This window comes from Muntiacus reevesi, chromosome 12, assembly GCF_963930625.1.
Source record: "Muntiacus reevesi chromosome 12, mMunRee1.1, whole genome shotgun sequence".
Lineage (NCBI taxonomy): Eukaryota > Metazoa > Chordata > Mammalia > Artiodactyla > Cervidae > Muntiacus > Muntiacus reevesi.
In genome coordinates this window covers 6,860,034-6,883,394 of record NC_089260.1, presented here as the reverse complement: position 1 = coordinate 6,883,394, position 23,361 = coordinate 6,860,034, and the positions used below count along the sequence as shown (strand labels likewise).

At 37.0% G+C, this 23,361-nt stretch overlaps 1 protein-coding gene across 2 annotated transcripts in view; it reads left to right on the top strand.

The window, feature by feature from the left end:
* The window catches only part of MMP16 (matrix metallopeptidase 16), a 379,158-nt gene that overhangs the window by 335,268 nt on the left and 20,529 nt on the right, over positions 1-23,361 (top strand). For both annotated transcript variants that reach the window (XM_065902939.1, XM_065902940.1), the window contains exon 8: positions 18,142-18,292. In XM_065902939.1, the coding sequence (XP_065759011.1) occupies positions 18,142-18,292 (151 nt within the window). The remainder of the gene's footprint in view (positions 1-18,141; positions 18,293-23,361) is intronic.

Here is a 23,361-nt window from a genome sequence, read left to right as displayed (position 1 = left end):
AAGGTGTGAGAGAGAATTGGTCCATTTGTGTGTAAGCATGCAACTGAAGTCTGGAGAGAGAATCACGCAGTGGACGTAAAAGAAGCACAGGCTGGCACTCACAGAGGGCTGACATAAGCACTTGCCGCCAGTCGCGGGTTGTCCATGCACACTGAAGAGTCCCGAGCAGACTCTTGCCTCGGTAGTGGGGATACTTACCCTAGGAGGAGCACTGTTTCATTCCTCCCTGACAAATCTTAAAACTCCTGAAGTAGTCAAACTGTTTTGAAGTAACAGTCCTAAAACTAAGGTCAAGAATAGTTATAGGGATATAAACATATCCACATAATCAGGAAAAATTCACAGCGTCTGACTTCCCCATAAGATCAGGAATAAGACAAATGTATCCACACTTGCCAGTTCTATTCAATATTTTATGCATGTGTGCTCAGTCATGTCTGACTGTCTGCCTCTCTGTGACCCCATGGACTGTAGCCCACCAGGTGCCTCTGTCCATGGGATTTCCAGCCAAGAAAACTGAAATGGATTAGCATTTCCTACTCCAGGGTATCTTCCTAACCCCAGGATCAAACCCACGTCTCTGGCATTTCCAGCATTGGCAGACAGATTCTTTACCACTGTGCCACCTGGGAAGCCCCATTCAATACTGTACTGGATGTTTTATTTACTGTAAAAAACATGAAGTAAAACAATATTCACAGACAGCGTGGTTGTCTATGTAGAAAATTGGATGCCATCAGCCATTTATCTATAATTGATCAGTGAGTTTAGCAAGATTGCAAGATATAAGACTATCATGCAAAAATTAATTGTATTTCTATATGTTTTCAACACTGTGAAGAGTCTGAAATTTTACCCTAAGCTAACAAGTAAGCCTACCACACTTTCATGAATGTTGGCAGAAGATATGAAACTCCTGGCTCAGAGAAAAAGAGATGATCAAAAGAAGTAGCTGTTTGTATGAGTTCCCTGAGCCCCAGTTCTCAAAGGGTGATGTGAAATTTGCCCATTGAAATACTTGTAATCAAGTATGTGGAGAGGATCCCCAAGCCTAGCAAATCTACATGTTTCATAATAGCTGTAAACTGCCTAAATTTCCCCAGAAGTAGGCATTTTGTTTATTTTATTGAAAAGTAAGCAAATCCTCCCTTTACTATGGAGAGAGATTCTTTCTTGATAACCCAAGATTGTTGATATACTAACATCTTTGGAAATAAAGTCCAAAAGAAAGACACCAGTGCGTCTGCTCATGAGGTGTGCTGAGAAGCAAGTGACCTATGGAGAACTGTCTCCCATCACACACTAGCAAACAATAGTCAGTAATTGAAATTTTTTAAAAATTACAGAGGCAAATTACAAAGGCATCAAAATACCACATATTTAGGGATAAAGCCAAATAACATGTGGATCGCCTATGCACTGAAAACTACCAAAAAAAAAATTGCTAAATGAAACTAAAGAAGACAAATAAATGGACAAGTATGCCTTATTTATGGGTTTGAGAAGTTGAATCCTGCCAAATTTATTGGATTTCTAACCACTGGTCTGCCAGGGTATTCCCTCAAGTCTTACTTTAAAGTGATATTAGTCAAAAGAGCATGACGTTGGTGTAAAGACAGATAAAAATATATATATATAAAATAGAATAAATTATATATATTTATTAGAATATATATGTATATAATATAGAGAATCCAGAAATAAACTAAAAATATATATGAACAAGTAATTTCTCACAATAGTGCAAAGGACATTTAGTGGGGAAAACATAATTTTTCAACAAAAGGTGCTGAAAGCATGGGATATTCACATGCAAAGAAAAAAAACGCTAATCCATACCTTGTGCCATATGTAAAAATGATTTCTAAGTGGTTCAAACCTAAATGTGAGACATATAACTATAAAACAACTAGGGGAAAAAAACAGGATTAAAATATACATGACTTTGACTTGAGCCAAAATTTCTTATATTTGATGCCAAAGTCACAATTCATAAAAGAAAATGGTAAATTGGACAACATCAAAATTTTTAAAATTTACTCTTCAGTGACAGCAAGAGTATAAAAAGACATGCCATCAGTGAAGAGACAATATTTGAAAACCACATATATTATGAAAGATTTGTATCCAGCATATGTAAGGAACTCTCAAAATTCAATAAAAAGAAAACAAGTAATTCAGAAATGAGCAAAGGATTTGAATAGAAACTTTAACAAGGATGATATATGGATGCCAAGAAAACACATGAAAAGATGCTAAGCAATGTTAGTCATTAAGGAAATATAAATCAAAACCTCTATGAGATACATGTTTGTTACAATGAGTAAATTTAAAAAGACTGGCCAAGCCATAATAACCCTGCCAAATTGACAATTCCTTTAAAACTTAAGCATATAGATACCATTGCAATCAGAAATTTTCCCAAGATAAATGAAAATACTTGTGCAAAAACATATACACAAATACTCAAAGCAGACATATTTGTGATAAAAACTGGAATATATTCATATACATTAAATAGGTGAATGGATAAACAAACAATGGTTTATCTATATAACAGAATACTTCTCAACAATTAAAAGGAATGAAGTACTGATTCATACTATAAATGAATGAAGCCCAAATAATTATGCTGAGTTTAAAAATTCAGACAAAAAGAATACATGTTGTACTGTTACGTTAACATAAAATTCTAGAAAGTGCAAACTAATCTCTGGTGATAGTAAGTACCTCAATGGGTGCCTGAGGAAAAATGGGATAGATTTGGGTATAACAGATAGAGAGGGGCATAAGAAAACATTTCAGGATGATGAATATTTTCATTATTTTGATTGTATTATTTGATTGTATTTAAATTGTATTTTGATTGTATGTATCCAATATGTACATACATTGGATATACATATATTGAAACTTAAATTATTTGTTGCAAACATGTTGTAAACATGTTTATTACTTGTTACCTGAGTTTACATTGGAATAGTTTTAACAACTATTTCATTAATTTAAAAATATTGGTGACCATGGGTGGTAAAATTTTATTTCTTCATTGTTCCATAGCGTATTAACTATGAGCATCCAAATTTGCTTTTATGATTCAGTCACTTACTTAAACCCAATGATAATCAAGCAGTCTGTCCCCGATGGCACAGATGCCTTATTCCCCGACCACCTCTCTTCGTGGTTAAAGTTCTTGTGCCACTGAGAACAGTAACATGAGAAATTAACTAAATATTAATATAGAATTAATTTATTTACTACAGACATCATATTTAAGACTTTATATAATGACAATTTAATTTCAATGTCACAATTTACAATGATTATAATGTATTTTCCAGTAAGTGTTTCTACTAGAAATGACGTGTAAAATATATTGAAGACAACATTATGAATAACTTCATCTTTGTTATTTTATATTATCAGCATCTGTTCTACTTTTCTCTCTCTCTTAATTTATTTAGTCTTATTTTTATTTTCTATTTATATTTTACCATTTTATCACATTTTTGCATAATGAAGCAAGGTATAAGTATGTATATGAATATTAATATGTTAAGGAATTTTGTTGTCATCCTCACACATGTAGGTTTAGTCTTTCCTAGAAGCCAGTCCCTAATATCTCCCTCCACTGGCCAACATGCTGTTCTGTGTGGCTGCACGTAGTTGAGTCTAAGGCTAGAAAAGGTCGCTTTTGATTCCAGTCCCAAAGAGGAGCAGTGCCAAAGAATGCTCAAGCTTCCGTACAGTTGTGCTCATTTCACATGCTGCTAAGGTTATGCTCAAAATCCTTCAAGCTAGGCTTCAGCAGTTAGTGATCTGACAACTTCCAGTACAGCTGGGTTTAGAAAAGGCAGAGAAACCAAAGATCAAATTGGCAACATTCGATGGATCATAGAGAAAACAAGGAGATTCCACGTGGATCATAGAGAAAGCAAGGGAATTCCAGGAAGACATCTACTTCTGCTTCATTGACTACACTAAAGCATTTAACTGTGTGAAATCAAAACAAACTGTGGGAAATTCTTAAAAAGATGGGAATACCAGACCACCCTAACTGTCTTCTGAGCAACCTGTATGCAGGTCAAGAAGCAGCAGTTAAAACCAGACATGGAACAACAGACTGGTTCCAAATTGGGAAAGGAGTACAGTCAAGGCTGTATATTGCCACCCTGCTTATTTGACTTATATACAGAATATATCATGCAAAATGAGAGGCTGGGTGAATCACAAGCTGGAATCAAGTTTTCTGGAGGGACAAAAACAGAAATATAGACCAGTGGAACATGATAGAAAGCCTAGAGATAAACTCATGCACCTATGGGTACATTATTTTTGACAAAGGAGGCAAGAATATACAATGGGGCAAAGACAGCCTCTTCAATAAATGGTGGTGGGAAAACTGGACAGCTACATGGAAAAGGATGAAATTAGAACACTTCCTAACACCATACACTATGGTGGATTACAGTAGATTAAAGACCTAAACGTAAGGCCAGAAACTGTAAACCTCTTAGAGGAAAACATAGGCAGAACACTGTGTGGTATAAATCACAGCAAGATTCTCTATGACCCGCCTTCCAGAGTAATGGAAATGAAACCAAACATAAACAAGTGAGACCTAATTAAGCTTAAAAGCTTTTGCACAGCAAAGGAAGTTATAAGCAAAGGTGAAAGGACATCCCTGAGAATGAGGGGAAATTTTAGCAAATGAAGCAACTAACGAAGGGTTAATTTCCAAACTATATAAGAAACTCATACAACAGAATACCAGGGAAAAAAAGAACACACATCAAAAAGTGGGCAAAGACCTAAACAGACATTTCTCCAAAAGAGATATACAGATGGCTTATAAACACATGAAAAGATGCTCAATATCACTCGTTATTAGCAAATTACAGCTGCAGTGAAATATCATCTTATACCAGGCAGAATGGCCATCATCAAAACATCTACAAACAATAAATGCTGGAGAGGGTGTGGAGAAAAGGGAATGTAAATTGATACAGCCACCAAGGAAGACAGTGTAGGGATTCCTTAAAAAACTAGGAATAAAAATACCATATGACACGTCAATGTTTGTGTCTCTGTTGCTGCTCTGCAAATAGGTTCATCAGTACCATCTTTCTGGATTCCATATATATGCATTAATATGCAGTATTTGTTTTTCTCTTTCTTACTCACTTCACTCTGTGTAATTAGGCTCTAGGTTGATGCAGCTCCTTAAAACTGAATCAAATATGTTCCTTTATATGACTGAGTAATACCCCATTTTATGTATATGCTGCAGCTTTATCCATTCATCTGTCAATGAGACATCTAGGCTGCTCCCACACCCTAGCTATTGTAATTAGTGTTGCTATGAACACTGGGTACATGTGTCTTTTTCAATTTTTATTTCCTCAGAGTGTATGCTTGGTAGTGGGATTGATGTGTCAAATGGTATTCTTATTCCTAGTTTTTTAAGGAATCTCTATACTGTCGTCCACAGGGGCTATATCAATTTACATTCCCACCAACAGTGTTAGAGGTTTACCTTTTCTCCACACCCTCTCCAGCATTTATTGTTTGTAGATGTTTTGATGATGGCCATTCTGCTCATTATGAGATCGTATTTCACTGTAGTTGTAATTTGTTTTTCTCTAATAATGACTGATATTGAGCCTCTTGATGAGGGTGAAAGAGGAGAGTGAAAAAGCTGGCTTGAAAGGAAAACAACTTAAGTCATTCAAAAAACTTAGATTATGGAGTCCAGTCCTATCACTTCATGGCAAATAGAGGGGGAAAAGTGGAAGCACTGACAGATTTTATATTTTGGGGCTCCAAAATCGCTGTTGATGGTGACTGCAGCCATGAAATTAAAAGACACTTGCTTCTTGAAAAGAAAGCTATGGCAAACCCAGACAGTGTATTAAAAATCAGGGACATCACTTTGCTGACAAAGGTCCATATAGTCAAGGCTGTGGTTTTTCCAGCAGTCATGTACAGATGTGAAAGCTGGACCATAAGGAAGACTGAGCACTGAAGAACTGATCTGAGTTGTGTGCTGAAGAGCATTCTTGAGAGTCCGTGGGACTACAAGGAGATCAAGCCAGTCAGTCTTAAGGGAAACGAACCCTGAATGTTCATTGGAAGCGCTGATGCTGACACTGAAGCTCCAATAGTTTGGCCACTTGATGCAGAGAACTGACTCATTGGAAAAGACCTGATGCTGGGAAAGATTGAAGGCAGGAGGAGAAGCGGAAGACAGAGGATGAGATGGTTGGATGGCATCACCAAGTCAATGGACATGAATTTAAGCAAGTTCTGGGAAACAGCCAAGGACAGGGGAGGCTGGCCAGTTGCAGTCTGTGGGGTCTGAGTCAGACACGACTAAGTGACTGAACAACAATGACAAAAGTGAAAATATAAACTACAGGCCCTTCTGCTCAACGCTAGCCAGTCTCATGGCTTGCTACATGTGACTGTCACATGGCATTCTCGGCACTGTTTAGAATCAGTTCAGTTCAGTCCAGTTGCTCAGTCGTGTCTGACTCTTTGCGACCTCGTGAACTGCAGCACGCCAGACCACCATGTCTATCACCAACTCCCAGAGTTTACTCAAACTCATGCCCATTGAGTCGGTGATGCCATCCAACCTTCTCATCCTCTGTCGCCCCCTTCTCCCTCCCTCAGTCTTTCCCAGCATCAGGGTCTTTTCAAATGAGTCAGCTCTTTGCATCAGGTGGCCAAAGTATTGGAGTTTCAGCTTCAGCATCAGTCCTTCCAATGAACACCCAGGACTGATCTCCTTTAGGATGGACTGGTTGGATCTCCTTGCAGGCCAGGGGACTCTCAAGAGTCTTCTCCAACACCACAGTTCAAAAGCATGAATTCTTTGCATTCAGCTTTCTTTAGTGTCCAACTCTCACATCCATACATGACCACTGGAAAAACTACAGCCTTGACTAGATGGACCTTTGTTGACAAAGTAACGTCTCTGCTTTTTAATGTGCTGTCTAGGTCGGTCATAACTTTCCTGCCAAGGAGTAAGTGTCTTTTAATTTCATGGCTGCAGTCACCATCTGCAGTGATTTTGTAGCCCCAAAAATTAAAGCCAGCCACTGTTTCCACTGTTTCCCCATCTATTTGCCATGAAGTGATGGGACTAGATGCCATGATCTTAGTTTTCTGAAAGTTGAGCTTTAAGCTTTAAACATTTTTTTAGAATAGTGATGTCTAAACAGAACCCCTATCCCTTGACTTGACAGCTGTTAAACTGAATCATTCTCTTTTATGTATCTTCATAACTTGGTTTATTTCATGAGAAAGCCCTAGAAATAGAAAATGCATCACATCTCAGGAAGTAATATGCTTTGCTCCAGCAACTTAACTTACTACACACTTTGTGCTAGGCAGCTGTCCTAATGTCACTAATATCCAGTATAGTAATGTTTTGTAAGGATGATCAAGCCAGATGTTTATATTCTCAATTATTAGTCATGTTCAGACTGAATGGTTATGAGTTGATAATATCAAAAATCTGTTAGAAACTGAACTGATGCAATGTCCTTCAAGAATCAGACATAAATTTAAAAAACACCTTTGGCTTGTCCAAATCAGCAGTAATCAAAATTAAGTAGTTCAGTAGTTGTCTCAAAAGTTGTCTCATTGTTGTCAATCAATAACCTTTAAGCAGAATTTATTGTCCTTTTTGGCAATTTCACTTCAAAAGGCAAAAATCACTTACAGAATAGGAACTAAACTATCTGAGGCAGAAAAGAGGAAGGGAATAAAGTTTGGGAATAAGAAAGACATTCAGCTTTCTTTATAGTCCAACTCTCACATCCATACATGACCACTGGAAAAACCATAGCCTTGACTAGACAGACCTTTGTTGGCAAAGTAATGTCTCTGCTTTTAAATATGCTATCCAAGTTGGTCATAACTTTACTTCCAAGATGTCTCTGCTTTTTAATATGCTGTCTAGGTCGGTCATAACTTTCCTTCCAAGGAGGAAGCATCTTTTAATTTCATGGCTGCAGTCACCATCTGCAGTGATTTTGGAGCCCCCCAAAATAAAGTCTGACACTGTTCCCCATCTATTTCCCATGAAGTGATGGGACCAGATGCCATGATCTTGGTTTTCTGAATGTTGAGCTTTAAGTCAACTTTTTCACTCTCCTCTTTCACTTTCATCAAGAGGCTTTTTAGTTCCTCTTCACTTTCTGACATAAGAGTGGTGTCATCTGCATATTTGAGGTTATTGATATTTCTCCCGGCAATCTTGATTTCAGCTTGTGCTTCTTCCAGCCCAGTGTTTCTCATGATGTATTCTGCATATAAGTTAAATAAGCAGGGTGACAATATACAGCCTTGACATACTTCTTTTCCTATTTGGAACCAGTCTGTTGTTCCATGTCCAGTTCTAACTGTTGCTTCCTGACCTGCATACAGGTTTCTCAAGAGGCAGGTCAGGTGGTCTGGTATTCCCATCTCTTAAAGAATTTTCCACAGTTTATTGTGATCCACACAGCCAAAGGCTTTGGCATAGTCAATAAAGCAGAAATAGATGTTTTTCTGGAACTCTCTTGCTTTTTCGATGATCCAGCAGATGTTGGCAATTTGATATCTGGTTCCTCTGCCTTTTCTAAAACCAACTTGAACATCTGGAAGTTCACGGTTCACATATTACTGAAGCCTGGCTTCAGTATGAATTTTGAGCATTACTTTACTATCGTGTGAGATGAGTGCAATTGTGTGGTTTAGGAAGTGCTAATGAAGTTCATTTAGGGTAGAGATATGTTGTTTCTTACATAGTAAAGTGCATAATCTAAAACATCTTTTAATAAATAGGTGAATATAAAGATTACTTATTTCTCTGTAAGAAATAATGGAAGATTGATGCTTAAAAAGTTACACTAGATTAGGAAATTTTACATTCAGCAGCCTTGGTGTACATAATAATAGATTTATAATGTGTAAACTGTGCTATTTTATAAATTAAAATATTTAAAACATTCAGAGGATTTTAATATTAATTATTATATTTTATATTGATATGAAGTTACCATCTAAAGCAAGGGGTTAAATGTTTAATATTTGAAAATCTCCTGTGGTATATTTCCTCTACTGATTTATAATTCTTCAATGTGTGTGGTATGCTTTTTTTTTCCATTAATTTATTTTAATTGGAGGATAATTGCTTTCAATATTGTGACTTTTTTCCCATACATCGACATGAATCAGCCACAGGTATACACGTGTCCCCCCACCCTGCACCCCCCAGTCACCTCCCTCCCCACCCCATCCCTCTGGGTCGTCCCAGAGCACCAGCTTTGGGTGCCCTGCTTCACGCATGGACCTTGCACTGGTCATCTGTTCTTCATATGGTAATGTACATGTTTCAGTGCTAATCTCTCAAATCATCCCACCCTCGCCTTCTCCCACAGAGTCCAAAAGTCTGTCCTTTACATCTGTGTCTCCTTTGCTGCCCTGCATGTAGGACCACTGTATGTGGTTCGCGTTTCTTACGGCTGTTTTCATTTTTACTTCCAACTGCAATATTTTTCATCTGTAGTGTTTGCGTGTCTAAGTGTTCCTCATTTTCAAACACGTCTGTCACATCCTTTTCTTCACTGTGTTAGAGTGTGAGTTCCCTGGGAAGCCAACACTAAGATAAACTCAAAGGGAGAGAGGTAAACCTGTTAAAGGTAAGCGGGGAGTAGACAGAACTGGCCGAGTCCTGGCACACCCGATAAGGAGCTCCAAGCAAAGCGTGCCCACTGGAGAGGACCCGTAGGGCACAGTGGCCAGAATCCAGTGCCTGCTTTAGCGCTAAGTCAGTGCCGGGGAGCTGCCAAGCAGAGCATCACCTGATCAAAGGCGCTCAGCTGACTGCTTGGCCCAGCTGTCAGATCCAGAGGTTCTCAGCTGAATGGCCAGTTCTTTCTTCAAGGCAGGCCTAAGCTACATACCTCACCCTCTGCCGCATTTGCTTAAGCAAATTCTCTCATTACTTCATAATAAATGCTGGTAACACATGGCCTCCAGCATTTATTCACATTTCTTGAATAACCTACCTATAAACAATATAGAAATTAAAACTTAATTCAAATAATTAGGCACTGATATCAATCAGTAATCATTGATTATTGACATTATTTATTCAAGTAAGTGGAAAGCAAATTTGTTCAGCAAAACATTGTGTTATATAATAAGAAGTACCATTTATTGAGTGCTATGAGTGTGAATATATTATGCATTTGATCTATCATTGTTTCCAGAACTCTGAAAGAGAGGTATCAGTATTTTATGTATAAATCAGGAAAGGAAGGCTCAGATTTAGTGACTTGCCCAAGAGCTCACAGCTAATAATGGTAGAACAATCATCCCCTAGTTCTATCTGATTTCAAAGCTACTGAGTGTTTCACTAAGTCACAGTGAAAGTGTATTAGTCATGCAGTCTAATAAAGAATGTATTATTTATGATAATTAAAAAAATATAGTGTTCTCAAATAATATATCAGTGTTGAACAGTAATCAGCCAAATAAGCATAATTGTTGGATAATCCAAGTACAGGCTTATTTGTATGAAGAAAAGCCAGCTGATATGAAATTTATGTTCTAATCTTTTCTGTAAAAGGTCAAATAATAAATACTTTTGGCTTTGTAGATCAAATGGTCTGTATGATAGTTACTAAATGCTATCATTGTAGGGAAAGAGCAGATCAGATAGTTTGTCAATGACTTAGTGTTTCTGTGTTTAGATAACATTGTATTTACAAAAAGAGATAGCATCAGGTGGCTCCATGTACTGACCACTGTTGTAATAGAAGACACAAAATATAAACATATATATAGAGTTTTGTAGGCTCTGAGGAGACAAAAATACAATTCTTTTAAAAATTAATAATTTAGAAAGTGCATCTAATTACTGAGGATACAGTGAGCAAGGCATGAGCACAATACAGTGGATTAATTAATAAACACTTCCAATAATAAATGCAGAGTGATTCGTTGATAAAGGGAGAAGGAAGCGTGAAATCATCAGGAGTTCTGAAAGCCAGACAGAGTGTAAACATATTCTGTTTTGAAAGTCAATTTGCATTAGTAAATTAAGCACTGAATTAAGAGACATGGATTGTAGTACAAATCTATTAGCAACTGGTTGTGTGATTTTAAGCAGAGCACTTTTTGACTTATAAAATAAATGTGTTAGACTGCATTCTCAACCATTTCTTTTGACCCAGTGCATGTGAAAACTACAGTGCCCACCTCTCATTAACAGGGGCTTACTCAGTTAAAGGGTGTTAGGAAAGCAGGTAAGAGTCTCAGCCTCCTGAGTTGGCACTGTCCTTCTAAAAAAATCTTTTAAAGTAATTAGACACTATGCTTTTTCTTGTAAGAACAAGCTTATGATTTAAAAATGCATTATGGTGTTATTTGCTTAGTTATTTGCAAACTTATTAGCTCAAGTTTGTTTCTTGTGCTAGTCCCTCAGCTCCAGAGAAGCAAGAGCCTGGTATATTTCCTATATTTTTGCATCTGCACCTCCTAGTTCAGTAACTGGCTATAATAGGCTTTTAACAAGCAGACATTGGCTGAATGGATAGATGCATGGATGGATGTATGAATGGATGGATGGACTGACCACTGGGTGAATCTCATTGAAAAATTATTGGAATAGGTGTTCTGTAAAGTATCCTCAGGCTCCAAACATTCTTTGAGGTTATTCATTTTATTTATAAAGCTTCTCTGTCTTTAATTCAGACTTGTTGATATTTTCCTCTGCATCCTGCCAAGTACAATGTCAGTAAGGACCAGTTTTTTCCACTTGCTCCAGAAATTGCCCTCACATGAAATCCAGTAAATGCCTTCTTTTTGCCAAACAGGCAATATTTTCCTACAGAACCAGACCATCTGGTTCTAAGGTAGTTTAAAAATCCACTTCTCCTGTTTGTTTTTTTTTTTTTAAAAAGTTGAATATGAATTTCTCATACTTACTCAAAATCTGAAAAATAGGAACAAAGTCATTTCAATTTTGTTAAAATCTTGCCTCATCAAGATACAAAAGAAATCATACAATTGTATTTCCTTAATAAGCGCTTGGATAGTTAAATGTTTAACTCACACTGGACAACATGTAAGCTGCATCTCTGCGAACATTTTCTCGTGCTGCACTCATGGGGCAGCTGGAGGTCCTTGAGTCTAGCAGCATCACCAGAACGCCTGGAAAAGTGTGAAGAGATTTCGTGGAAAGCACAGAGGTTAGGAACAGCAGAAGGAAGTGCTCTAAAGCATCCTCTAGTGCTTCTGCTGGAAAAAAAAAGAACCCACGGAGCCTAGCTGGTAAACGTTTTATTCCGTGTAGCTCTCATGGGGGCATTGAAACCATATCCTCTTTCCTAATTAAAGGTGAGATGAAAGGAATGGATTCCAAAAGTCGTTGAGGTAAGGAACAGGATTTTCATTCTCTTTCTTCCATTATTGTAAGGCTTGCTTTTTACATGCCATAGACTAAAATATAGAACAAACTGGAAAACAGTTCTATGGATTTTCCGTTTTACTAACTCTGGCAAGGAAGTGACCTGGGCCTTTGGGATTTTTTTTTTTTTTTTTATAAATAAAGCATTCAGATTAAACAATGGCTCAGGAGAGGTGTATATGTATATGATAATATTTCCCGACAAATAGTTAAACATAATCACTTAAATGATCCTCCAATATGGCACTGGCTCATGCTTTTAAAGTTTCTCAGACTTTCTGATAGTTATAAAATTAATTTTTCTTATTCTCTCAGCAAGACTCAAGACTCAAGCCCAAGATATTATTTATGTAATCATTATTGTCCCTTTATGTAAGATTTTAGATATTGTATTTAGATATCGTATTCAATTATTTGTATAATATTAAGCATGATTATTCCGAGAAGGCAATGGTGGCCCACTCCAGTACTCTTGCCTGGAAAATCCCATGGACGGAGGAGCCTGGTAGACTGCAGTCCATGGGGTCGCTCAGAGTTGGACACGACTGAGAGACTTCACTTTCACTTTTCACTTTCATGCATTGGAGAAGGAAATGGCAACCCACTCCAGTGTTCTTGCCTGGAGAGTCCCAGGGACGGGGGAGCCTGGTGGGCTGCCGTCCATGGGGTCGCACAGAGTCGGACACGACTGAAGCGACTTAGCAGCAGCAAACATGATTGTTTCAATCAATAACCATTTATTAAACACATACTACTTTCCAGGCATTATATACAAGGTGCTGCAGGAAAATAGTATTGGTTATGTTTGTCCTCAAGTTATTCACAGCCTGTTCAAGTTAATCGCAGGTGACAGGCTTGTGGTTCATTGAAGTGCAGAATACTAAGTAAGATGATAGAAGTGAAGGTGGAGTCTCTGGCCAAGCAAGAGGCCCACCAAATGATGTCAAGTGTAGTCTTGAAGGAGCCACACCAGTTTTCTAGAAAGGGAGACAAACAGAATGGAATGTAATGCATAATAAGGGACCCATATTAAGAAGAATCTTGAAATGACTTATAGTTGGATTTGGATTTATCTCAAATGCAATGGGAAACCTCTGAAAAACATGAACAAAAGAGAGATAAAATTAAGCATACATTCCAAGAAAATGTAGAAGGCAACATTGCAGAAAGACAGACTAACTAGAAGCAGGGAAACAAGGAAGGAGACTTTTGGAGTAAAATAAGCTCTAACATTAAAGTGTTCCTCTTTAGGCACAAGGCTGGAAGACAGGATGATACAGTGGCTAAAAGCTAGGACTTTTACCAGCAGACTTGGACTTATACACTTAATATCTGTGTGAAGTTTGGATGGTCAAAAATTACACTGAACATTCTCATCCAGCAACAAGGAAAATGAACCCAACAAGTTCTCTGAGTTTAAGACTCAGTATGAGAGGAGCGTAAGCTAGCTACCCATGCCATCTCTCTAAGAGGCCTCCTTTCTCTCCTGTTGGTTTGCTGTTGGCATCTACCCCATTCTTCTTTCTCTCTCAGTCAATCTCTCTGATTCCTCAATGTCTTCTTCCTCACAGTGTGTGCTGACCGAGCACATGACCCTGTAGGCCTTTTACTACCTAAAAGAAAAGAAAGTGAAGTTGGTCAGTCATGTCTGACTCTCTGCGACCCCATGGACTGTAGCCTACCAGGCTCCTCTGCCATGGGATTCTCCAGGCAAGAATACTGGAGTGGGTTGCCATTTCCTTCTCCAGGGGATCTTCCCGACCCAGGGATCGAATTCCGGTCTCCCGCATTGCAGGCAGACACTTTCTTGTCTGAGCCACCAAGGAAGCCCTACTTTCTGCTGAGTGGTAAAGTTTCTCAATACACCCTGGATCATTTTGACAAGAATAAAGGCATGGCTGGCTATGCTCCTTTCTTCTCATTTGCCTAAGTCATATTTCCATAACTCTTCAGAGTTTTAACTGGCCCTAGAATTGGAGTGGTAAAATAGAGAGAGGCTATGGAGAACAATAAGACCCACCTTAGAGCTTGTGGAAAAGACAGTTGACTTCACAAGGGGTGATGGAAAAGCATACCAAGTACCTGTATCAAGGATGGCCTGCAAGGGGAAAACTCAAGGAAGAATTATGAAATCAGAGCAGCTACATGTAGTGATCTGATAGAAAAGACTATGAACAGGGAGGTTTCAGATGTGAGCCAGTAACTGGTGTGTCATCTATTGAAATAGAGAAAACAAGAAGAAAGGTCTTTTGAGGAGTTCAAATTTGAACATGTAGGTCAACTTTGTAGAAAATCTGAGTGGTTAACTACATATATTTTTAGCTTTCAAGACATATTTGGACTAGAGAGAGCCATTAATGGCCACTGTCTTCTTTGGATTCTTGGGTTCTTTTACTTTAGTCTGCCTTCTTTGTCTTCTGTACTTCCTTCCTATTTGCCTACTCCTCTCTTTTCCCTTATGTGATCTCTTTGGGGGTCATGTGTTTCTAGAAGGCCAGTCCTGATTATTTGTCATTCTCCCTCTGTATTCCATTGCATTATCTCATGAACCATAAATTAAGAAATGTCATATCCATGCTTGTGACTGAAAATCTATTATTTTCAAACACATATCCAATTGCCTACTTGACTTCTTCATTTAAATATCTAAATGATCTCTCTAACTTTTGACTTGAACCTCCAACAGCCCGTCCACCCCAGTCATCTTTGTCTATTTATGCAGCACTATTATTCTCTCATTTATGAAGTCAGAGCTTCAGAATTTTTCTCCCTGCAGTCTTTTCTTTATTCCACACAGCCAACCCATCAGCAATGCCTATTGATTCTATCTCTGGAATATATCATGACTCCTTTTTATCTCTACTGATGCAATCTTAATCCATACTACTGATAAAAATATTTTTAATTGAATTATTCAGTGGCTTCCTATTTCACTTAGAAATGTTCTAGCTATTTAACAAGATTTTTCTCTTTCAAGCTATCTTCAATGGGTTGGCTCTTTTCAGTTATACAAGTCACAATTCACCTGTCACTCAAATAAAGAGATCTTTCTTATCTCCAGTGAAAATAAGCCCCAGTCCACCCCTGCATTGTGATATTATTGGTTTTCTTTTATATTTTATAACACTTTTCTTTTTGGAATTATCTTTATTCTTTTGCTTAGTTACGGTCAATTTTCTTCATACCCATTCACTGTGATCTAATCTCCATGAGTGGAGATGTTGTTTTTCTTGTTCACTCCCACAGTATCACTGAAAATCTATATGGTGGGCTTGGATCTTAGCTTGGGTGCACTGGTAAGCCATCAAAGTGATTAAGTTAACAAAGGGGTATGATCTGTTTCCTCTTCTTAAAAGATAACTTTGGTCTTTTGTTGAAAGTGGGTCTTAGAAGAATGAAAATGAGCTCTATCAAGGATCTGGTGCCAGAATTAATGAGTTGAGTCATTCATCAACAAGTTAGTACACATACCAGGTATGCCAAAGATCATCTTTTGAAAATAGGAAGTGGGTCACACCACTTTGTTAATTTAATCTCTTTGATGGCTTGCTAGTGCACTCGGGCTGAGATCCAAGCACATCTTATAGGTTTTAGTGCTGCTCTCTTCTTGCTTATTACAAGATCTTCTTTCAGTTTTTTTTTTTTTTTTTTTTTTTTTTATCATATATAACTCTTTTTCTTGGAATGCTCTTCTCAGTATTCTTTGCCTAGGTATCATCTTCGTTCTTTAAAGTTTGGCGTAAGTGTTACTTCTTTAGAGATGCTTTCCTAATCTCCTTACTTGAAGTAAGTTCCTGCTATGTTTTCTTTTTCTCAGCCCCTGATGTGTTTCCTTCATAGCATTTATTAGTTTTTCAAGTACTGCAACTACATATTTGTGTTCTCAATTTTCGTCTGTCACATTCACTTGAATGTAGGATGATAATAGTCTGTCTTGTTCTCCTTAGTTTCCTTAATTTCTAACAAGATACTTGGGACACTGAAGGTACTCAAAAAAAGCTGTATTGATTTAAAATGATAGCAAATGGTAGCTCTTGGTAAATAAGATAAGTCTGTTTACAAACTAGAGACTCTACAAACTGGAGACTAGCCTGAAGATATGCTTTTTAGGTTGTTTTAGGCCAGTGCTGGTTTTGATTTTTTTTTTTTTTAAGATTCCCTTAAGTATAACATGAATGCTAGTTTATTATAGTTCTCATCTAGAATAGTATTGAAATATTTAACAACAAGGAAGGCCTTTCATCTATTGGAAAGGACCCAACATACTTTGTCAGATATTAAGATATTATTTTACTTCGCCAGATATTAACCTCAAGAGAAGTTAGTGAGTCAAGAAGCTGCTTGATTATGGAAAGATCCAGAGGACCAGGGGAAAAGGACTTGGGCAGAGGAGCGTAGACCACCTTTAAGGCAGTAGATGTTTGCTGACTTTGTGGATGTGTCTCAGAATATTTGTGTACCACTGTCGCTCCGCTTCTGTCCTCTCTAGCCTGGCCCTTGAGTTTGTGACACCACTCTGCCCCTCCCCTGTGTGAAATAAGAAGAGAAGGTGCAGAGAACAGAAGCATAGGGCATGCCAACCTTCAAGGACTGAATAAAGTAAATGACCAGAGAGGGAGCAGGTAGAGAAGAAAGAGAAACAGCAACAGCAAAACGGCTTTCCAGTAGCTCAGGGGGGAACGTTCTTTAAGTGGCCAACCCTGTCAATAGATGGGGGTGGAAAACTGTAGGAATTGGTGACTTCATGACAAAAAGTATCAGTAGCAATGTGTATTTGGAGAAGGCAATGGCACCCCACTCCAGTGTTCTTGCCTGGAGAATCCCAAGGACAGGGGAGCCTGGGGGGCTGCCGTCTATGGGGTCGCACAGAGTCGGACACGACTGAAGCGACTTAGCAGCAGCAGCAGCAGCAATACATATTAAATCAACTTCTAGTGGAAAGAGAAATTGTTGCAGACTACTTAAGTGCATACCAAGGAGGAGAGTGTTTACACAGTCCGCCAAGGGTGGAGGGCATGAGGAAGTGCATTGTCTGTAGATAATTTCGAAACAGCCATAAAGCTGACTACAATTCATCTTTTTTTAGTATTGCCATACTCTGACAATTCTGAGCAAGATGAGGATTAAATTTTTTCTCCCTTCAGTCACCACTCTTAAAGAGTAGGATAGTGTAACAGCTAAAAGAGGGCATCGGGTCAAAGGAGGATGACTTTATAGGACTAGAGAGACTTGTGAATGTTTGTATAATAAAAGGAAAGGACCAGCCTAGAGGAAGTGTTTTAACAGAGTAGAGGCTGTAATCAGTACGGCGATCTGAGGTCATATAGAATGCCCAAGACACAGGAATGATTTTAGCCTTGAATGAAAAAATAAGGCTAGAGGAAAACATTCTTGACCTTTAATTCAAACTGTTCCCATATGCCAAATTGTAGATCTTTTTTATTTCTTAAATTAATTCACAAATTCTGATTACATTATTAAATAGTTTTTCATTATGTCCACTTTTGAAAATAGCATTGATGTTTCAAAAATGGCATCAGTATTCCAGATGTGACTGCTGCTAAGTTATTTCATGGCTTTCATGTAAAAGAATTTTAACTGCATTGTGTTAGTAGATATATTATAATTTCTGACATTAAATTAGTATATTCTGCATTTGCACTTATTTCATACAGGTAACAAATATTGGGTGTTCAAGGACACGACTCTTCAACCTGGTTACCCTCATGACTTGATTACTCTTGGAAGCGGAATTCCCCCTCATGGTATTGATTCAGCCATTTGGTGGGAGGACGTTGGGAAAACCTATTTCTTCAAGGGGGACAGGTCAGTACACACTTCACATGAGGAAAACAGTTAACTGATGTTTAGAGAAGTCAATATTACTAGTCTATAGCAGGAATGTACATTTGATGAAGGACTCTGTGTGGATGTAAACACAAGAATTAATAGAATTGAAAATCTCTTAAACATATTTTAAAATGATACTGAAGATAAATCTTCCTTTAATATTCCCAAATAATATGGCTTTATGATGAATGTATATATGTAGTATATATTTTTTCTCTTCTCCATAATCATAATATGGCTATAAAACTGTATAGGCAGTACATATTTATCCTTAAAATTCATTTTCTGTAATTTTACTTCATTTACTTAAAAGTGCTTTTTAACACAGGTCTTTTTTTGCTTTTATATTGAAAGTTAAATTTTTATACTTTGCACACAGTTAATTCTGAACATTTTCAAATAACTTCAGTTTTGTCATGAGTTCCATTTCTTAAGACACTGTTATTTAGGTACCAGCAGATGGGTGCTATGAAGTAACCAAACTATCCCCGGACTAAATACTTCTGGCTTGAAGTATAATGTCTCTTGTTATTTTCTGTCACATCTTTTACTGTTATAATGTTACTAACAGGGTTTGTAAAACTTCAAGTGAATTGTTAGTCTCGTGATGTACAGTAGCCACTTAGCATGCTAGTTTTACCCCTGCCCACTTGTTGACAGATATTACATATAAAATCAAAGTTGAAGGCTACAATTTTATTATTTTAAATTAGCATAGGTTAAAAATAAAGATGAAAAATCAAATTTTAGTTGCACTATTATCTAGTTGTATCAAAACGTGGCATTCATGAGTAAACTTCATTGGTAGGTAGAACTTAAGCATGTCATTTTACAAGTAGTTAAAGCACCACAACTCACAAACACACATTGAAAACAACAGGTTCTAATGACCAACTAGTTAGTATTGAATTTGCCTTATAATCTTAACATAATGTAACCCTATAAAATGTCTCCAACTACTTGAGAAAAGTAAGGATATAAACCTTGTTTATTTTGCACCTTGTAATATTTGATAGCAAGTGGTTTGAAACGTTGAGCTTTATCTGTGAATGAAAAGATTCTATCATTTGCATTCGTGGATAAAAATGTATAATTTTACATTTATTTGTTATGAACTTTTTATGCATTAAGTTTGCATATATTTCTATAGCAAAATATTCATAGATTTTAATTCACTATCGAGAAGCTAAAGTTTTGCTAGATGTTTCTTACTAAATCACAGGTTCATCAAAAAAACTCTATCATAGCAGAATATATTACTTATCAGAAAAAGTTATGACTTTCAGCGAGATAGAAATGTGGTTAGAGTGTGAAAAGAGCAGAATGAAGAAATTGACTGACATAGCATGGTGACCACTAATGGAAATAAATCAGTGGACTTACAGCAAACTCTGTAAATTAATGACCCGCAAGGCTATTAGAGAGTAATTCTTCAGCTGCTTTTAATTGCTTGAATGTACTGTTTTAGGACTATGCTCAATAGTGAATGGTGTTGGTTTCCACCCCCATCCCCAGAAAGGGGTAGAAACAAAAGCTTCAGAAGAGACCCTGGAGAAATTAACTTCTCCAGGACAGAGCATGAAAGCTTAGCTTTCGTATTACAGTTTTAATGAGCATTTCAGAGATGATAATTAAAGATGCGGTTTTACTATCAGTTAGTCTTACTTATAAAAATGTTTCCATTCTAAAAACTTAGTACTTCTTCAAAAAATTGTTTAGAAGCTAAATGTTGGCTGTCTCAAGTCAGTGAAATCAATGAATGTCAGACACCAAATTTATAATAAAGATTATAGTAAATTAGAAAAGGAGTTTTAGTTAATTTATGTCCTACTTGACAAGGTGCATGCAGAATATATAAAACATATAGAAATACTTTGATTTTAAGTTCTGCTTAAGTAACTGCTTTTATAGATTTTGAAAATATTTAAAGCAAGATCCCAATTAATTTTCATGTATGTGATTTTATATGAGTTCATTTGTCATAGATGTTTTATAAGAAGACTACTTCATATTTGTATATTTAATTCCAAAGTCACAACATTTATTAATATATTCTTTCTAGATTATAAGTAGATGGAGAAGACATTAAACTAACTCAAATGTAAAAAGCAATCCAGTTATCACTTTTATATGAAAATTCAGTGTATTTCTTTGTTATAGGCATTATTTATTTACAATACTTATCACTTTTAACATTTTATGTATTTCCCATGTATATTTTGAGAGAAAATGTATTGAAAATTCGTTTATCCTTACTTATTTCTTCCTCTTATTTTATTGACATTTTTCTGTTTAAAAAATGTATTAACAGACTTCTATTTCTCTAAGTATAAGATCAGAAAATAATTCTAGAGCTAACCTAGTCTAGGTGTAAAAACCTCAGTCACTTTATTCATTTAGTCGTGTCCGGCTCTTTGCGGCCCCGTGGACTATACAGTCCATGGAATTCTCCAGGCCAGACTACTGGAGCGGAGAGCCTTTCCCTTCTCCAGGGGATCTTCCCAACCCAGGGATCGAACCCCGGTCTCCCACATTGCAAGTGGATTCTTTTCCAGCTCAGCACCTGGGAAGCCCCAGTTGATTTAAAGGGTCAGGAAAATACTGTACTAGGTACAGGAGTAATATATAAGGCAGTGGGGACTGATGGATACTGTGGTGAGCTGCAAACCACACGTATCTAGAAGAGCATTCAAAATCAGAAAAGATTCTGTAATCTGCTAGACAAACAAAGCACACCTTTAAATTAGCTTTGGTCTAAACACTGCCATATGTCAGTCCTGTATCTAATTCACTTCCTACCAAAGTCTAGACAGCCTCAAATACATCCCACAGGCATGCATCTTTCTGTACCTGACCACCTGTGGTGACAGTGTAAATATGAGACAGCCCATTCCATTCTCAATAGCTCTAATTCCTGCTTTCTTAAGATTTCTTACTTGTCTTGGCACATCCCTCACTCATTTATTTAACACATATTTTGAGCACATACTATTGATATGTGCTGGGTAATAAAGATATAGTAGGAAAGAAGACGACAAGGCTCGGCCCCTATTGTCTTTAGACTCTATTAGGGATATTGCTATAAAGAGAGAAGAAAAAAATGACCCTGATATTTTAGCTTGAGAAATGCTCCAAAGAAGTAAAAACAGGTGCTCCAAAGAAATAAAAACTTGTGTATGGGTGGTAAGGAGTGGTGGGGAGATGAGTGTGTAAGTCAAGAAAGGCCTAAATTGCGAAGGATTGCACTGATGCAGGGACTCAAGAGGGGAGAAATTTCAGTCACATGAAATTATTCAGGCCAGTGTAGTGTAGGCACATGAAATAGCAGTGCAAAAGCAATGATGTTCAAATCAGAAAAAAGCACTGTTGCGAAAGCATAGTGAGTCAGTGGTTGAAGAGGTCCCATAGGTGGGTAAGGACCAGGTTAGGAGGCATGTTAAGTACAGTAGAAAGGCGTTGGAGGGTTTTCAGCAGAAAAGTACATGTTGTGATGTGTATTCAGCATCATCATTATGACTTCTGTATGACTAATGGGCTTCAAACGTGGAAGCAAGCAAGTTACTTGGTAGGCTGTTGAAGGAGTACAGGTTGGCGCGATGGTAGCAGTGTCCATGGAGCAAAGAGGAGAGCATATGCTTTCTATGTACTCATAGCAAGTTGTTCTTAAGGCTTGGATTTTAGAGGTGAGAAGAACACATCAACATCTAGATTTATCACTGGAATTGAATAGATTATGCCCTTTCTGAAGATGTAAGGGAAGGGATATTGGGGAAAGGGGGTCAAGAGTTTGAAATGCTCGCTTTTGCTAAGTAGATACCTGTTTACACACAATTGGAGAAATCAGGGAAGTAGTTGGATATCTGAGCTCCCAAGGAAAGGTGGGGTGGAGGCACAGATCTGAGAGTAATTGACATATAAACTGCATTGCATGTAGGGGCCCACATGAAATCTCCTAAGTGCAGAAGGGTAGGTGAAATGATGGTTCTTTAAAGAGATCTGTAAATTCAGATTAAGAAGTCCAGTTTCACTGTTTCACATACAGCATGGAGCTCAGTCCTTCAGACTCCTACTTGCCCTTTTCTTAATATACTATACATTGATACTTGGATACATTTTGATCTTCATAACATTTAGCTCGAAAATCCTAAGTCGTCTCATAGCATCTTCTCACAAATATATCCAAGACTCTATTACTATACCTTATTCTAGGATGAACCATTTCTATGTTCAAAGAAAGAAGACAAAATTTAGATCTATTTTGGTTTATTTTATTATCATTACCACCAATAATCAAAGAAAACACACCTATTTCTTGTAGCTTAAGTTATGTGTTTATGAAGTGATTCCTTTTTGTGTTTTTAAAATTATCTTGCAGAGTACAAATTGCTGTTTTGATTATTTTCCATTTTTAATAGTGCTTCTGAAGAAAGAAATTTTATATGATTATTTGGACGTGAAAAAAAGTAGCCCTTGGTTTTTTGATAACAGAGGGAAAGACGTCCAGACTTTGAAGTTAAAAAAAAAAAAAAAAAGAGGCAAAGTGGATGATGAAATGACCAGGTCATGTGAAATCAACCTTTTTGTTCAGTTTGAGTTCAGTATCCATAAACATTAAAGTATATCATTTCAGAATATTCTGTACTATTTATTTGTTCACACAGAGGAATTTAAGAAATTACTGTATCTTCTTACATGGACAACTGTTTTCTCTAATGATTATGACTCATAATCAGCCTGAAAATGATGAATAAATCCCATTTCTATTCACAATTTATTTTAGAAGATTGATTTACAATGTGTTTCTCAAAGAACCAGTAATTTAAAGTCATAATTCTACTGCAAAGATTGTAGATATGTTAGAAGAAAAAGCTATAATATTTATTTGCAATAGCTTTCCAAAACTTTTCCATTATAATCTCTAAGTTTTAAACCCCCCCAATATATTTACATAATGTTGCATCTGAATACATTAATATTCTTCTCAATGAACCTGTAAGTTTATTTTTCAGGAGAAAAAAAATCAGCAGATTGAATTTTTTTGTTCA